General features: G+C 45.5%; 1 protein-coding gene across 4 annotated transcripts in view; it reads left to right on the plus strand.

The window, feature by feature from the left end:
• LOC125181335 (transcription factor RFX3-like) overlaps positions 1–15,645 on the plus strand; it is a 232,222-nt gene that overhangs the window by 207,718 nt on the left and 8,859 nt on the right. For all 4 annotated transcript variants that reach the window (XM_066987566.1, XM_066987565.1, XM_066987567.1 and 1 more), the window contains 3 exons: positions 1,958–2,055; positions 2,304–2,453; positions 15,429–15,637. In XM_066987566.1, coding sequence (XP_066843667.1) covers positions 1,958–2,055; positions 2,304–2,453; positions 15,429–15,637 — 457 coding nt within the window. The remainder of the gene's footprint in view (positions 1–1,957; positions 2,056–2,303; positions 2,454–15,428; positions 15,638–15,645) is intronic.

Raw genomic sequence — 15,645 nt, forward strand, 5'->3', positions numbered from 1 at the left:
CACTCTCAGGAAGTTTGCAGATGACACCTTATTGGCGGAGAGTGCTCAGTATGCTGGAGGTTAGACGGACCTGGAAAGGATGGAGAAATGAGCTGATGGGATCCTCATGAAGTTTAACAATGATAAATGCCAAGTCTTGCAGTTGCAATGAAATAACCCCATGCAACACTACAGGCTGGGAGGCTAACTGTCTATAAAGCAACTTTGCAGAGAAGGACCTGGGGGTCCTGCTGGACAGAAAAATGAAGTTTGTCTCTTTTTTAGATTTGTGTGTCTGCCACCATACATTCTTCTTTCCACCCACTGGTCCTTCCAGGAAAAAAAAAAAAAGGGGGGGGGAGTGATCCTTCCCCTTTGTTTATCACTGGTAAGACTGTACCTGAAATCCTCCGCCTGGGCCCTCTGTTCCTCTCTACTACAATTACCCTTCTTTCTTTTCGGAGGCAGTCTCGAGGCGTGGTGTCGACTGCCTCTTCTGATGTGACCTCATAGGCGGGCCTTCCACCACATCCTCACCTACCTCTCCTTCGAGATCCAGGGCCTCAAACCTATTACAGAGGGGCACCTGGGGAAGCGAGGTAGGTAGGGAGGGTGGTTGCCTGCGACCCTGAACTGGGACTTGCTTCTAAACCTCCTCGTCTTTTTGATCCCCTCCCTCTGCCCAATAGCAACGGGGCAGGGGCTCCACCTCACTCTGGGGGGCATCCCCCCAGCGCCCTTCCCTCTGGCACACCAGGGAGTTACTCCACCAGTCAGTCTCCTGCTCACACACCCTGATGCTCCTTAGTCTCTTTACTCCTTAGTCTCCTTAGTCTCTTTACTTGGACTATTTCTTCTTAGATACAGTGAAAAATCACTTAAAGATAATATGTGATTTCCCTTGTCTTGTTTTTTCTTCTTCATTATTGTAGCAACATTCATTCTCCACCAAGATTTCACAGCAGTAAGAACAATCCTACTTTCTTTTAGCTAAACACGTTCTTATATATTGATTATTGATACTGTCTTTGAACACGGCACATTGCATTTTGTTCTTCAAAACTGAGGTAAACAGCATAATGGCAATGGTTCAGGGTACTTCGTGCTTACTTAAGGAAACAGCAGTATTTCAGTAATTGCTGTTTCCTACCTGGTTTTGCTCTTTGAAAGAAAAAGCATTTAGGCAAAATTGAAGGGTGAAAATTCATGATAGAAGTTTTCAGTGGATAGGAAACAATTGTTGCAATTGCCAATATATCTGTAGGAATGCCCAAAACAATTTTCACTAATAGTTATAGATTTCTTGAAAGGGTCTTAGTTGAAATGGTCAATTGTGCTTGTTAAATCAAAACCTAAATAATAATTCAGGTTGGAAGGGACCTCAGGAGGTCTCCAGTCCAACCTTCTGCTCAAAGATGGTCAATGCTGAATTCAGACCAGATTGCTCAGAACTTTATCCATTTGGGTCTTGTAAATGTCCAGGGACAGAGACTACACAAAACTCTCTGGACAACCTGTTGCACTGCTTAACTGTCCTCACCATGAAAAAAATTCTTCTTTCAAGTCAGTACCTCTCTTGTTTCAATTTATGCCTGGTGTGTATCACCCCTCCTGCCATGTATCGTTGTGAAGAGTCTTATTTCATCTTCTTGATGACCTTGTAGGTATTGAAAGGCTGCTATTAGGCTCCACAAAACTTTCTCACGCTCAGGCTGAACAAGCCTAGTTCTCTCAGCCTCTCCTCATAGGGGGTGTGCTCCAGCTACCTGATCATGTCGATGGCCCTCTGCTGAACTTGCTCCAGTTTATCAACATCCTTCTTTGTATTGGGAGGGATCCAAACCTAGATTGGATAAGTCTCTGAGCCAATAAATGCAGCAGATCTCAGTATGGAATATTTAAATACTGAGGATACAAGCAGTTTCAAGAGAGTTAACTTGCTACCTTTTTCACTGTATTTTTGTTCTTTAATGTTTAGGTGCCTTGACCCAAGCCATTCGCAATTTTGCAAAAAGCCTTGAAGGTTGGCTTTCCAGTGCCATGAACAATATTCCACAGAGAATGATAGAAACCAAGGTAAACAAAGCTTACTGCACTTTTCATTACTTTATGCAAATGTACACTGTCATTTAAAATCTAAAAGTAGCAACATTTTAACTTCTATGCTAAGTGTCATTTAAGTTGAATTTCAAACATAAAACACAGGATTTGAAATCATTTTCTTTCGCATAAAAAAAAAAGAATAGGAAAAACTGTATTCATTGTATTATATGTGAATTGCAACATCTGAGAGCTGATCTGAGATAAATGGATTTTTTTCATAGGTTGCCACTGTAAGTGCCTTTGCCCAGACTCTGCGAAGATACACATCTCTTAATCACCTGGCTCAGGCAGCTCGGGCTGTGCTTCAGAACACTTCTCAGATCAACCAGATGCTCAGTGATCTCAACCGTGTTGATTTTGCCAATGTCCAGGTAAACTCTGGCTTTAAACAACAGACTTTTTAAAAAATGTATTTCCCCCAATTTTTTTTTTGTTTTTTCTGTTTCTTATTATTCCATCAATAAAGCAAAGTGAGAACATTTTCCTGATTTTTGTATATGCAGTGATTCAGTTGAAACTTACCAACTTACACTTTAGCCTTAAATAGAAGCTCAGAGCCATTATCTGTTTCCATTGTCTCTGAAGACTTCTTAGCTTTCAGACCATACATTCTGCCAATTTTCATTTGGTGCAAATGAAAGTATAGAGTATATGTGCTCTTAGAATGGACATCATGAATGATGCATAAATATGAAAACTTGGACAATAGCATAGCTTCTGATCTTCCATAAAAAAATATTAATTGAGCAGCACTATTTCTAGTAGAGATTGTTTCATTAAATTAATTTTTATTTCAAAGGCGATGTCATTAATATACTTTCTTCAATTCTTTGTGTTTAAATTTCCCACCTTTCCTAAGTAACTGGTTAGTACTAGTTTCCAGTAATCTGTAAAAGATGAACTTATTATTTTTCATTAGGTTTAAAAAAAGGTTTCCCTTTTACCTCTTTCTTCCTCCATGCAGTGGGGTTCCTGCATCGAGGAAACCCCAGGGAGTGGAGAGAGCCATGGGAATGGAGAGAGCTGCCAGGAGCTGGCAGCCCTCACAAGAGCAGCTGGCGAGGCTTGGGCAGGGCCAGGAGCAGCGGTGGCCACCCCACCCCCACCCCCCCACAAGTACAAAGGCAACCCCTAGGGAGCATGAGTGACCAGGAGTGCGGCAATCAAGGTGTGGTGTGTCAGCCACGGTGTGGTGTGGCACCACAGTTTGCATGGCAGTTTGTGCGGGAGCTTTGCCAGCTCCATCAGGGAGTGATGGTATCCACCCAGCACACGGCCTCTCTAAGCTCTGCACTCACCACAACTGACGCAGCTTCCCAGACAGAGCTTTGGTGGGATGAAGGGATGAAAGACACGGACTCCCAATGGCTCTTGAACAGGAGACGTTTATTACAATTTTTCTCCACTACATATACTTTCCCCATAGTCCCAAACGCTGTTCACGCGCCTGAATCTATCATACAATTGGTCAGAGACCCTCAGACACGCACCTCAAGCCAGCCAGCAACTGGCCACTGCGCAAAGCTCATCTTTAACACTGCAGCCAAGTTATTTATCTCAACCTTGCTCAAGTTTTTGTTTTTACCACTTACTTCCTCATTATCTTTAGTTCAGGGACGTGTCAAACAGCGCAAGGCTACTTGCAAATTCCTTCCCCTCAATTCCCCCTTTTTTATTTTCAGCCAACCAAACGCTTTTTATAGATTTTTCTATCAAAGAACAGACATTGAAATAAGCAAGGTACAATAAGGAACAGAGTGAAAATCACAAGCAGAATTACGATTGCCATCTTGACTAATTCCCTTAACCAACCCACGATACCTAGGTCGCTTAGCCACATATCAAGTCCTAACGAGCTTGTTTTTAACTTCCCTGTTAGTTCCTTGAGTTGCTTAATTTGTCGGTAAACCGTCTGAGGATTATCAGAAAGATTTATGCAACGCATACCTTCAAATTCTTCACAACCATGCCCTTGTGTTAGAAGCAAAAAATCAATAGCAGCTTGATTTTGTAAAGTAGCATGCCTAATAGAATCTACATCAGTCAACAAGCCACTAAGTGCTAGGGATGTTGCTTCGCAGGAATGCTGCGTCTCACTCACACAGCACAATCACGCAATCACGCAAAGAGGCCCCTTGCACTTCTCATTCATACCACAAGAATATATCACTTAAAACAATAACCAAACTTGTTTGTATCATCTCCGGCCGTGTTCCTCGTGGAGTAACTCGCTTCACAACAATACTTTGTCTCAAACACATACACTTACACAAATGCTTTCAACATGAGATACCCAGACATCTACAAATAAGACATGCAATTATTAACACTCCAATTAATATCCCTCCAGCAGCTGCAAATATTACCCAGGTAACCTTGTCACAATTGTGAGAGGCCTGCTTACCCTTCTCCTGCTTCTTATACAGTCATTAGCAGGTCCGTCCTGTCTCCCAAAACTGGGATGCAGCGATAACCTCGGATTTGCTCAATCTACTCCCAGGATCACTAGCAGCTGCTCTATCAGTCAGCAAATCCCCTTGGCCACTCTGTCGGTCAGCCTGTAGGGTATCCTCCTCCCTTACGGGGACTGTGCTGCATGCCAGACGTCTCTGTGCGATTTACCAGCTGCCCCGGCCACGCATACAACTTACAGGCCCTTCCTGTACTGTAAAACATACTGTTTATCTGCGGCTTCAGGAGGTCCTTGCCTACTCCCGCGGTGAGCAGCTGAGAGTGGAGGCTCCTCCAAGGAAAATACTCAGGGTGCACCTAGGGGCATCCGCTCCACAGTCGATCCCACAGCCAAGCAGAGGGACTCCTGGTGCAAGGAATGATGCTATTATAGATTTGTCAGCTTGCCAGAAATCAAGCTCATCATTGCAGCCTTCTGCATAGGCCTCTATGCTATGTTTCCGCCTCTTGTAAATTCTGGTAATGTTTACAATCATCAGTATATTGACTGTTAATAAGGTGAGATGTCCAATGGTACATGGACCTCCCGTTATATGAGATGGAATGCCCTGCCGTGCCCGATCACCACAAATCAAAAAAAAATCCTGAGGGCAATGCCAACGGGGCATTTGTGGAACGTGATTTGTTGTTGGATGTATAATTACACCAAAGAGATGCATTACGATAAAGAGCAGGTGTGGTGTTGACGATTTGTTTCATGGTTTCGTTTTTGCCTGTGTAATTGAACCTTACACATGCTGTTGCTGTTACACTTCCCAGGATATCTAATTCCTGTGGCTCTAGGGGCGCTTGCGGTAAGTAGACAGTCCACCCATCCTAGTTGTCTACCGCGGCACTCGCATTCTTTATTGCCAATTGTTCTCCACTGCCCGTCTGGCTGCTTATTTCAGTCCAATCATTGTTATCTCCCGGGATCCCCAACAGACATGTCGTAAACGGGTCATTAGCAGTAGCCAGGGACAGGCACATCGCTTCTTGTCCTGTCATGTAGGCAAGGGTGACCTGGATGTTGCAGCATAGTTGGATGGAGACCCAGGGCCTGCAATAACCGATGACAGCGGCGAATGTGAGGAGGAGGCCAACCATGGCCTTACCCCCCTTGCTGGTACCCATCTTGGTCCGTGACCTGTGGAGCCACAAGCATACCCTCGACCCCAAGTTATTAGAGGCTGGGGTCCCTCCCAAAGACCTGTATTTAATTTTTTTTACCATTACTAAAGCCTGCTCTGATTGTGGCACCTGTGACAGCACGGATTTCATATTTTTGTAATGTTTTACTATGGGCGGTACCTCTTTGTGAGGAAAGGGTAATGATAGGTGATTCATTACGTAAAGTGCCTTTCCCAACCTGTTCTCTGCTGTTTCCTGGGTGTCTCCCCCTTTTTGTTTATTTGGCAGTGTTTTCAAGGTGCGATGTGTGCGCTCAACAATGGCTTGACCCGTGGGGGAATGAGGAATGCCTGTGATGTGTCGGATACCCCAAGTTCGAAAAAAGGTTTGAAGGGAGTGACTAGTGTAGGCAGGGCCACTGTCGGTTTTTATTTCCTTTGGGATGCCTAGCGCCACGAAAGCAACACAGAAGTGAGCCTGGACATGGCGACTAGTTTCACCCACCGCAACTGCCGCCCAAATAGCATGAGAGAAAGTATCTACCGATACGTGAACATATTTCAAGCGACCAAATTCTGGAATATGCGTTACGTCGGTCTGCCATAAGTGTAAGGACCGTAGACCTCTATGGTTTACCATTAAAGACGGGGTCGAAACATGTTGTTGACAGTCAGGACATGTTTGGACAATCAATTTGGCATCAGTGATCGATATAGCGAATTGTTTCACCAAGACTTTGGCGGATTGATGGAAAAAGGCATGGGATAACCGAGCTTGTTCCAGCACCTTAGGTACCGGGGCAGTCAGGGTCATATTAGTTAGCTGGTCAGCGCGTGCGTTACCCTCTGCAAAAATACTGGGTAACATAGTGTGGCTCCGCATGTGAATAATACAATACAGGTACACTTGCTGCTCTACCAAAAATAACAGCTCCTTAAATTTTAGAAACAAGTTTTCCTTTGGGATATGTCTCAAATGTGCCCTCTCAATGTGCTGAGCGACACCTACAGCATATTGCGAGTCCGATACAATATTCAAAGGTACTGTTGGCCAGCGCTTGAAAGCCATTATAATAGCATGTAATTCAACTATCTGTGGGGAACCTTGGATCCGCTCAACTTGGTGTTGCCACTTTCCACCTTCTTCCCAAGTTACTACAGCTTTGCCTGTTTTCCGGCCCCATCTGTAAAGACTGTCCGCCCATTCATTGGTTGCCGTTGGCACAACGGCCGCTCTTCAATTTTTATATTATTATAAAAGGACAACATTTTATGAGGTGGATGGTGGGTATCAACCTGTCCGTCGAATCCCGTCAACGCTATTTGGAGCTCTAAACTATTCTGCAAGCACCAGGTGACATAGTCTTTTACTACGGGAATTATAATCAGATTGGGCTCTTCTCCCGCTAATTCAACTAATCTCTCACGTCCTTTCTTTATTAGGACGGCGAACATTTCCACTCGCGTTGCAATAGTTTTTGAGGGTTGATGGGGTAAAAAGACCCATTCCAGAACCACTAAGGGGTCCTTACAGGAGGGGTCCCATTGCCCAATAATAGCCACTGGTGGTTGTTCTTGATTACAAATATATAATTGAAGGGAGAGGTTCTCAGTATGGCGGTGGCATTGCTGTGCCGAGATTCTTTCGTTAACCATTTGCAATGCTTTATGAGCCTCCTCATTCCATTGCCTTGGGGCATTAATATCAGTGTCTCCCTTTAATAATTCAAATAGAGGCGCCAATATCGAATTGACTATCCCACACTGTACTCTAATCCAGTTTATATTCCCTAGTAATTTCTGTACATCGTTCAGTATCTTAACATCTGCATTACTGGATATCTGCTGTGGTTGAATGGTTTGCTGTAAAATCTTCCACCCCAGATACTTCCAAGGTGCTTGGGTCTGCACCTTTTCAGGTGCAATTTGGAGTCCTGTTGTCTGTAACACTTGTTTTAAGGCAGGCAGTGCCTCTTGGACCTTATCACCAGATGGTCCAGCTAGTAGGATATCGTCCATGTAGTGGTATATATATATATCTCTGGGAAGCATTGGCATACTGGTTGGATAGCTTTTGCAACAGAGGTTTGACACATAGTTGGGGAGTTTTTCATGCCCTGTGGTAGTACAGTCCAATGATATTGGTCCATAGGCTCCTTCCTATTGATCTTTGGTACCGAGAAGGCAAAACAAGGAGCGTCGTCAGGATGCAAAGGAATTGTGAAAAAACAATCTTTCAAGTCCATAACAACGATGTCCCAATTACGGGGTATCATTGTAGGTGAGGGTAATCCTGGCTGCAAGAAGCCCATGTCCTCGATCACTGCGTTGATTCGTCGCAAATCATGCAGTAATCTCCATTTCCCACTCTTCTTCTTGATGACAAACATTGGTAAAAAAATTGGTAAATTGATCCACCCATACCGGTGATTCCCTTTTCCATGTGAGACGGAGTGTCAGTCGCTCATCAGTGGCCGCTACCGAACATTTTCAGAGGAGGAGATGGTGAACTTACATCGTCCCATCACATTTCACCCCATCAGGCTGATGGGGATATTAGCAATGTAAGGGCATACTGCGCACGTTGTACCTTCTTGGGTTTTTATAGTAAGCATCGTGGCACTCTGAAAGGTGTTTGACATTCCTCCCACTCCAACCAATCTGCCTGTGGGAGTTGTCATGGGCCAAGCAGAGGGCCAGTCTTTAATGGCAATGATGGTAATGTCCGCTCCAGTGTCCACCAGCATCTTGCATTGACTGGAGGGTGGGTGCTCAGAGTTATTCCAAAGGGTAACAGTAAGCATTGGCCGATGCTGAGCTATGTCAGTGGCCCAAAACACCTCAGGGAATCCGGTTGACCCGAATCCTGCTGCTCCCCTGATAGCGTCCACAGCCCTTGGTACTACTGCTCGGAAAAGAATCAATTTAGCAATTCTGGTTCCCTTTGGCATTGACAATGGTGGAGACGGTGTCCAAGCCATAGCTTGGATTTGTCCATTATAGTCGTCATCAATTATCCCCGGCAAAACAAACAATCCGGTCAAAGTTGTACTTGATCGTCCTAGCAGCAATGCACTACAGCCATTCCCAATTGGCCCTTTGACGTTCAATGGAATTTTATGAACGTGAGTACCCCACAAGGTGGCGTCTGGTACTGTGGAGACATCCACTCCGGCACTCCCTCTGGTTCTGGCAGAGAGGGTGTCCACGGTGGTAACCGTGGCAGCGGGGCTGCAGGTGGCGCTGGACCCTGCGTCAGCATTACATTTGGAGCCCTCCCTTGTGGAAGGTTCCTCCTTTGACCGGGAAGGGGGATGCTTGTGTCGTCGCGCGGCCCCAGCCCGCGCTCCTCTTCCCGTTTCCCTGCCGCGGCAGCGAAGGCTGTCCTTCCGCGTTGTATCGAGAGCGGCACTGGCTCGTCCCACATCTGGGACATAAAGCGGGCGGAACTGCCGGTGAGTTGCCCCCTTGCCCCTGCCAGGGGCATGCGAAGACTAGGTGGCTTGGGTCTCCACACCAATAACATTTTTTCTGACCCTTGGGGTCCTGACTGATGGTTAGTGCTGTTGCAAAAGCAGATGCCAGCGATTCGGTATGATGTTCAATAGAACCCACTCGGTTACACACCTCTGTCATCTGAACTAGTGTTGTATTCACGGGCAGAGCCTGTAGCACCTTTTTACAGTTGGTATTTGCATTTTCCACCACTAGCTTTTGTAGCAAGGCATCTTTTGCTTCCTGATTGTCAATCTGCTTATCTAGTGCATCGCGAAGCCAATCTATAAACTGCATGTACGGTTCAGACACCCCTTGCTGGACCTTTGTAAAGGACAGTGCGGGCTTTCCAGTCTCTGGAATTCTTAACATTGTCTGGAGAGCTAGGGTCACAGTCAGCCGGAGGATGTCTGGATCTAGATGTGCCTGAAGGCGTGGATCCCCTATCGGGTCTGTACCCATCAGTTGAGGTATACCGGCTCCGAGAAGTGGATCCCCCAGCTGCCTTTTAAATTTTGGAGCACTGCATGTTCACACAAATCTCTCCATTTATGTTCCCATAATATTTTTGTGATGATATTCTTTTATTTTAATTTTAATATTTTTATATTAATATTTAATATTTTTATATAAAATATTTAAATTTTTTTTTGTGATGATATTTTTAATATTTGTCGTATGTCAAAGGGGGTTAAAAGCTGTCCTGTCATGACATTCTCCAGCAGGGACTGCGTATACCGGGCCAATAACCCATAAGTGGTCACCATCTTATGCAGTTCTTTAATAAGATCCCACTGGAAGAGGTTCCAGTCATTTTGCCCGCGATCCCAAACTTGGACTGGAAAAACAAGCCCTCCCCCCCCCCCCTTCCTTTACTGCTTCTCTCTGAAGTTGTTTCCAACAATCTTGGGGGTCAAAGGGATCCCCCGCGGGCAGTGCCGCTGGCCTTGTGGGCGGCGGCGATGGCGGCACTGACGGCCACTGAGATATTGTCTCCGCCTCTGTTCCCAAGTCTGTCAGGTTTACTTTCTCTGGCGGTACGCAGTCACCGCTTTTTATTTCACCCACCTGCGTAGCCTGAGCGGTCACTGTCTGCGCCCTTTTTTCCGCTTGCCGTGATCTCAATGTCTCAGTTACTAAGCGCCAGGTCGTCATCACCTCAGCAACTCTTGTATCTCCCCACGAGGCAGCATCCCATATAGCTGTCCCTGCGTTTTCCCAAGTTTTTACATCAAATGTCGCCGAAGCTATTGCCGGGGCCCCATTCTTTCATAAGAACTTTAGCAATCGTTTCACTTTATGCAGGTCAAATTTCACTCCTCTTTTTACCAGGAGTTGAGTCAATAACTTAACTATCACCTCCTCATCGGCCGATACATTAGCTCCCATAGTTAATGCCCCAGCCGCTGACCTGCTTCTTGAGGTGATGTCCCGTTATGAAAGCCACGGTCCCGCTGCCAGCTTGAGTCGTTTGGCTGGGGTCCCTCCGGACGCTTCTCTCAGCGTTGCTCTCTTCCCGATCACGTCGGGGTCACCATTTGAAGGGATGAAAGACACGGACTCCCAATGGCTGTTGAACAGGAGACGTTTATTACAATTTTTCTCCACTACATATACTTTCCCCGTAGCCCCAAACGCTGTTCACATGCCTGAATCTGTCATACAATTGGTCAGAGACACTCAGACACGCACCTCAAGCCAGCCAGCAACTGGCCACTGCGCAAAGCTCATCTTTAACACTGCAGCCAAGTTATTTATCTCGACCTTGCTCAAGTTTTTGTTTCTACCACTTACTTCCTCATTATCTTTAGTTCGGGGACGTGTCAAACAGCGCAAGGCTACTTGCAAATTCCTTCCCCTCAGTGGGAACACACTGCTACCCAAGCGTCAGGCTGCGGGGTGTGCCCTACTCTTACACCAGTACAGGACGGCAAAGGTGAGCACACCTGCGGGAGGTGTGCCCAGGTAGAGGAATTCCTCTGCTTAGTGAAAGAGCTCATGGAAGATGTGAGTAGATTGAAGAGTATCAGGGAGTGTGAGGGGGAGATAGACTACTGGAATCACTCCCTACCTTTCCTGAGACAGACAGATAGGATGCATGATATGGAGGATTCCCTAACCTCTCTTTACCTGGCTGAACACAGTGACTTAAAGGATAAGGGGCAATGGTGACAGATTCCTGCCTGGCACAGCAGGTACATCTCCTCAGTGACTATCCCACCTTCCCAGGTGCCCTTGTGTAATAGGTATGAGGCTCTGCAAGTGGAACTGAACAATAATGAGGACAATCATTCATCTATCTTGGAGGTGTTACCAAAGTTAAGTCAGCCTACAGCCTGCGTCAAAACTACTTCCACAAAGAAAAAAAGACGGATCATTGTCATAGGAGACTCCCTTCTGAAGGAAACAGAAGGCCCAATATGCCAACTTGACCGACTTCTTAGGGAAGTCTGCTGCCTCCCTGGGTTAAAGATGTGAAGAGAAAGCTTCCTACCCTGCTGAAGCCCTCAAATTATTATCCATTATTGCTTATTAAATAGGCAGTGACAAAGTTCCAACAAGAAGTCTTGCAGAGGGGTCCTCAGCACCATTTTGATTTTTACCAGGTTCACCCCCATCAGGACAGCCCAGGACAGAAGTCTTTCAAATATAGTTGAAAGGTTGTGGTGGGTTGACCCTGACCAGCAGCCAAACACCCATCCTGCCTTTTGCTCACTCCCCTCTCCTGCGGGATGGGGAAATAACAGAAATAATGTGAGAAGACTCATGCCCTGTATGCTAGGGAGTGTTCTGATAGTCTTTGAGCTTAATGATGGTGACAGTAGGGTTGAGTGTTTATGGGTAAGAATCAGGGGGAAGGCCAATGAGGCCGATGTCATGGTGGGAGTCTGTTATAGACCATCCAAACAGGCTGAAGAGGCAGATGAAGTATTCTATAAGCAGCTAGGAGAAGTCTAGCAATCAATAGTCCTTGTTCTCGTGGGGGACTTCAACTTACCAGATGTCTGATGGAAATACAATACAGCAGAGAGGAAACAGTCTAGAAGGTTTCTGGAATATGAAATGGAGAATGACTGGATGACTGGAGACTTGCTAATGTGATACCTGTCTATAAGAAGGATCGTAAGGAGGGCCCTGGGAACTACAGGCCTGTCCTCGGTGCCAGGAAAGGTGATGGAACAGGTCATCTTGAATGCAATCACACAGCATGTGCAGAACAACCTGGGGATCAGTCAGCATGAGTTTATGAAATGCAAGTCCTGCCTGACCAACCTCATCTCCTTCTATGACCAGGTAACCTGCCTGGTGGATGAGGGAAAGGCTGTTGACGTAGTCTACCTAGACTTCATCAAAGCCTTTGACACGGTCTCCCACAATACTCTCCTGGAGAAGCTGGAAGCCCATGGCTTGGACAGGTACACTCTTTGCTGGGTTAAAAACTGGCTGGATGGCCGGGACCAGAGAGTGGTGGTGAATGGAGTGAAATGCAGCTGGCGACCGGTCACGAGTGGTGTTCCCCAGGGGTCGGTGTTGGGGCCCATCCGCTTTAATATCTTTATTGATGATTTGGATGAAGGAATTGAGTGCACCCTCAGTAAGTTTGCAGACGACACCAAGTTGGGGGGGGGGGGGAGTGTTGATCTGCCAGAGGGTAGGAAGGCCCTGCAGAGGGACCTGGACAGGTTGGGTCGATGGGCAGAGGCCAATGGGATGAGGTTCAACATGGTTAAGTGCAGGGTCCTGCACTTTGGCCACAACAACCCCATGCAACACTACAGGCTTGGGGCAGAGTGGCTGGAAAGCTGTGCAGAGGAAAAGAATCTGGGGGTGTTGGTCGATGCTCACCTGAACATGAGCCGGCAGTGTGCCCAGGTGGCCAAGAAGGCCAATGGCATCCTGGCTTGTATCAGGAATAGTGTAGCCAGCAGGACCAGGGAGGTGATTGCCCCCCTGTACTCTGCTCTGGTGAGGCTGCACCTTTTGTACTGTGTTCTGTTTTGGGCCCCTCACTACAAGAAAGGCATCGAGGCCCTGGAGCGTGTCCAGAGAAGGGCTGTGAAGCTGGTGAAAGGTCTAGAGAACAAGTCTTAAGAGGAGCGGCTGAGGGAGCTAGGGTTGTTTATACTGGAGAAGAGGAGGCTCAGGGGAGACCTTATTGTGCTCTACAGTTACCTTTAAGGAGGCTATAGTGAGGTGGGGGATTGGTCTCTTCTCCCAAGCACCAAGTGATAAGACAAGAGGAAATGGCCTTAAGTTGTGCCAGGGGATGTTTGGGTTGGATATTAGGAAAAATTTCTTCATTGAAAGGGTTGTAAGGCATTGGTAAAATTTGCCCAGGGAAGTGGTTGAGTTACCATCCCTGGAGGTATTTAAAAGACGTGTAGATGTGGTACTTAGGGACATGGTTTAGAGGTAGACTTTGCAGTGCTATCCAGTGGTTGGACTCAATGATCTTAGAGGTTTTTTCCAACCTAAATGATTCTATGATTTTCCTTAGAAGAAACAACAGCTTTTTCTCCTGTTGTTCAACTAATTGACATGGTCCAGTGTGGTGGTTTTTCCCTGCTACGCAGCTGAATTCCATCACAACTGCTCACAGGCAAAACAGACTATAATATATAATATATATATAATAGATAATACATATTTATAGGGAGATTAATATAATTTATTGCCTACCACTAGCAGACTAGAAAAGTGAGAAAGTAAAAGGAAACTAAAAACATTCCCCCCCCCCCCCATCCTTCTAGATCCTCCCCCCGAGCGGCTCAGTGGAACGGGGAATGGGGGTTGCAGTGAGTCCATAGCTCTTTGTCTCCATTGCTCCTTCATGGTCATTCGCTACACCTGCTCCAACGTGGGATCCCTCCCATGGGATGCAGTCCTTCCCAAACTGATCCTATATGGGCTTCCCACAGACAACAGCTCTTCAAGAACTGCTCCAATATTGGTCTGTACCACAGGGTCCATCCTTCAGGAGCAAACTGCTCCAACATGGGTCCCCCATGGGTGGCAGCTCCCACCAGATCAGCTGCTCCTGCGTGGGTTCCTCTCCATGGGCTACAGGTCCAGCAGAAGTGTCTTATTGGTCTTATTTAAACTAAAAAATGTAATACAATCACATTACATGATAATACTGTGAATTGCTCATTAATGTACATGGGCTGTGTTTGTCCATTTGTAGGCTATTTGTATTACATATTAAGTAATGTGGGCTAAGTAAGGCTGAGGTCACTTAGGTTATCTAGTCTGGAGAAAAGAAGGCTAAGAGGTGACCTCATTGCTCTGTATAAGTTCCTGAGGAGGGGAAATTGAGAGGGAGGTGCCTGTCTCTTCTCCCTGGTAACTGATGACAGATGACAGGACACGCAGGAATGGCACAAAGTTGTGCCAGGGGATATTCAGACTGGATATTAGGAAAAAAATGCTTTACTGTGAAAGTGGTCAAACACTGGAACAGGCTTCCTAGAGAGGTGGTTGATGCCCCATGCCTGTCGGTGTTCAAGAGGCATTTTGACAATCCCCTCACATATACGCTTTAGCTTTTGGTTAGCCCTGAAGAGGTCGGGCAGTTAGACTAGATGGTCTTTGTAGGTCCCTTCCAACTGAAATATTCTATTCTATTCTATTCTATTCTATTCTATTCTATTCTATTCTATTCTATTCTATTCTATTCTATTCTATTCTATTCTATTCTATTCTATTCTATTCTATTCTATTCTATTCTACGTATTACAGCCTATGGATAAACACAACAACCCCATTTTTTGCCTAATAAACAAATCTCTTTTCAAGTGAGGTGCTTAAAAATCTAAAAAAAATGATATTTTAAGATCGAATAATAACTGCTTCAAAGCAATAGAAAACATGGTACTTTGGTTTCGTTTCCTCTTTGTTTCTTACTCTCTCAGCTTCCATTTGACTGCCCTTTCCACTACTTATTCTTGTAGTCCCAAGCCTGACAATTTCTGAATTTTTTACTAGAAAAACTATGAATGAAAGAAGTTGAAAATTCTTCTATGAAAACCAATATGAACCATTGCAATGTATTTGCATTTTTTCCGTTGTACTTTTGTGTGTGCTTTATTTGATGCCCATTTTCATACTTCGGGTTGCTTGCTCTTATTTTCTTTCAACTAAGTTGAAAGACATGAAAATAAAAATACTCATTAGTTTGGCTAAGAAGTGTATATAATCCTTTTCATTTAATTGTTCAGTCTTTAAGAATAATTTGTCTTTTGTTTTCATGTTTACCATGTGTTGTAACAGGAGCAGGCTTCCTGGGTGTGTCAGTGTGATGACAGTATAGTTCAAACACTAGAAACAGATTTCAAGATGATTCTACAGCAGCAGAGCACTCTGGAGCAGTGGGCTGCCTGGCTTGATCATGTAATGATGCAAGCATTGAAACCATATGAAGGAAGACCCAGCTTTCCTAAAGCAGCACGACAATTTCTTTTAAAATGGTCTTTCTACAGGTAGCTTT

The sequence above is a fragment of the Anser cygnoides genome, chromosome W (genome assembly GCF_040182565.1).
Source record: "Anser cygnoides isolate HZ-2024a breed goose chromosome W, Taihu_goose_T2T_genome, whole genome shotgun sequence".
Classification (NCBI taxonomy): Eukaryota; Metazoa; Chordata; class Aves; order Anseriformes; family Anatidae; genus Anser; species Anser cygnoides.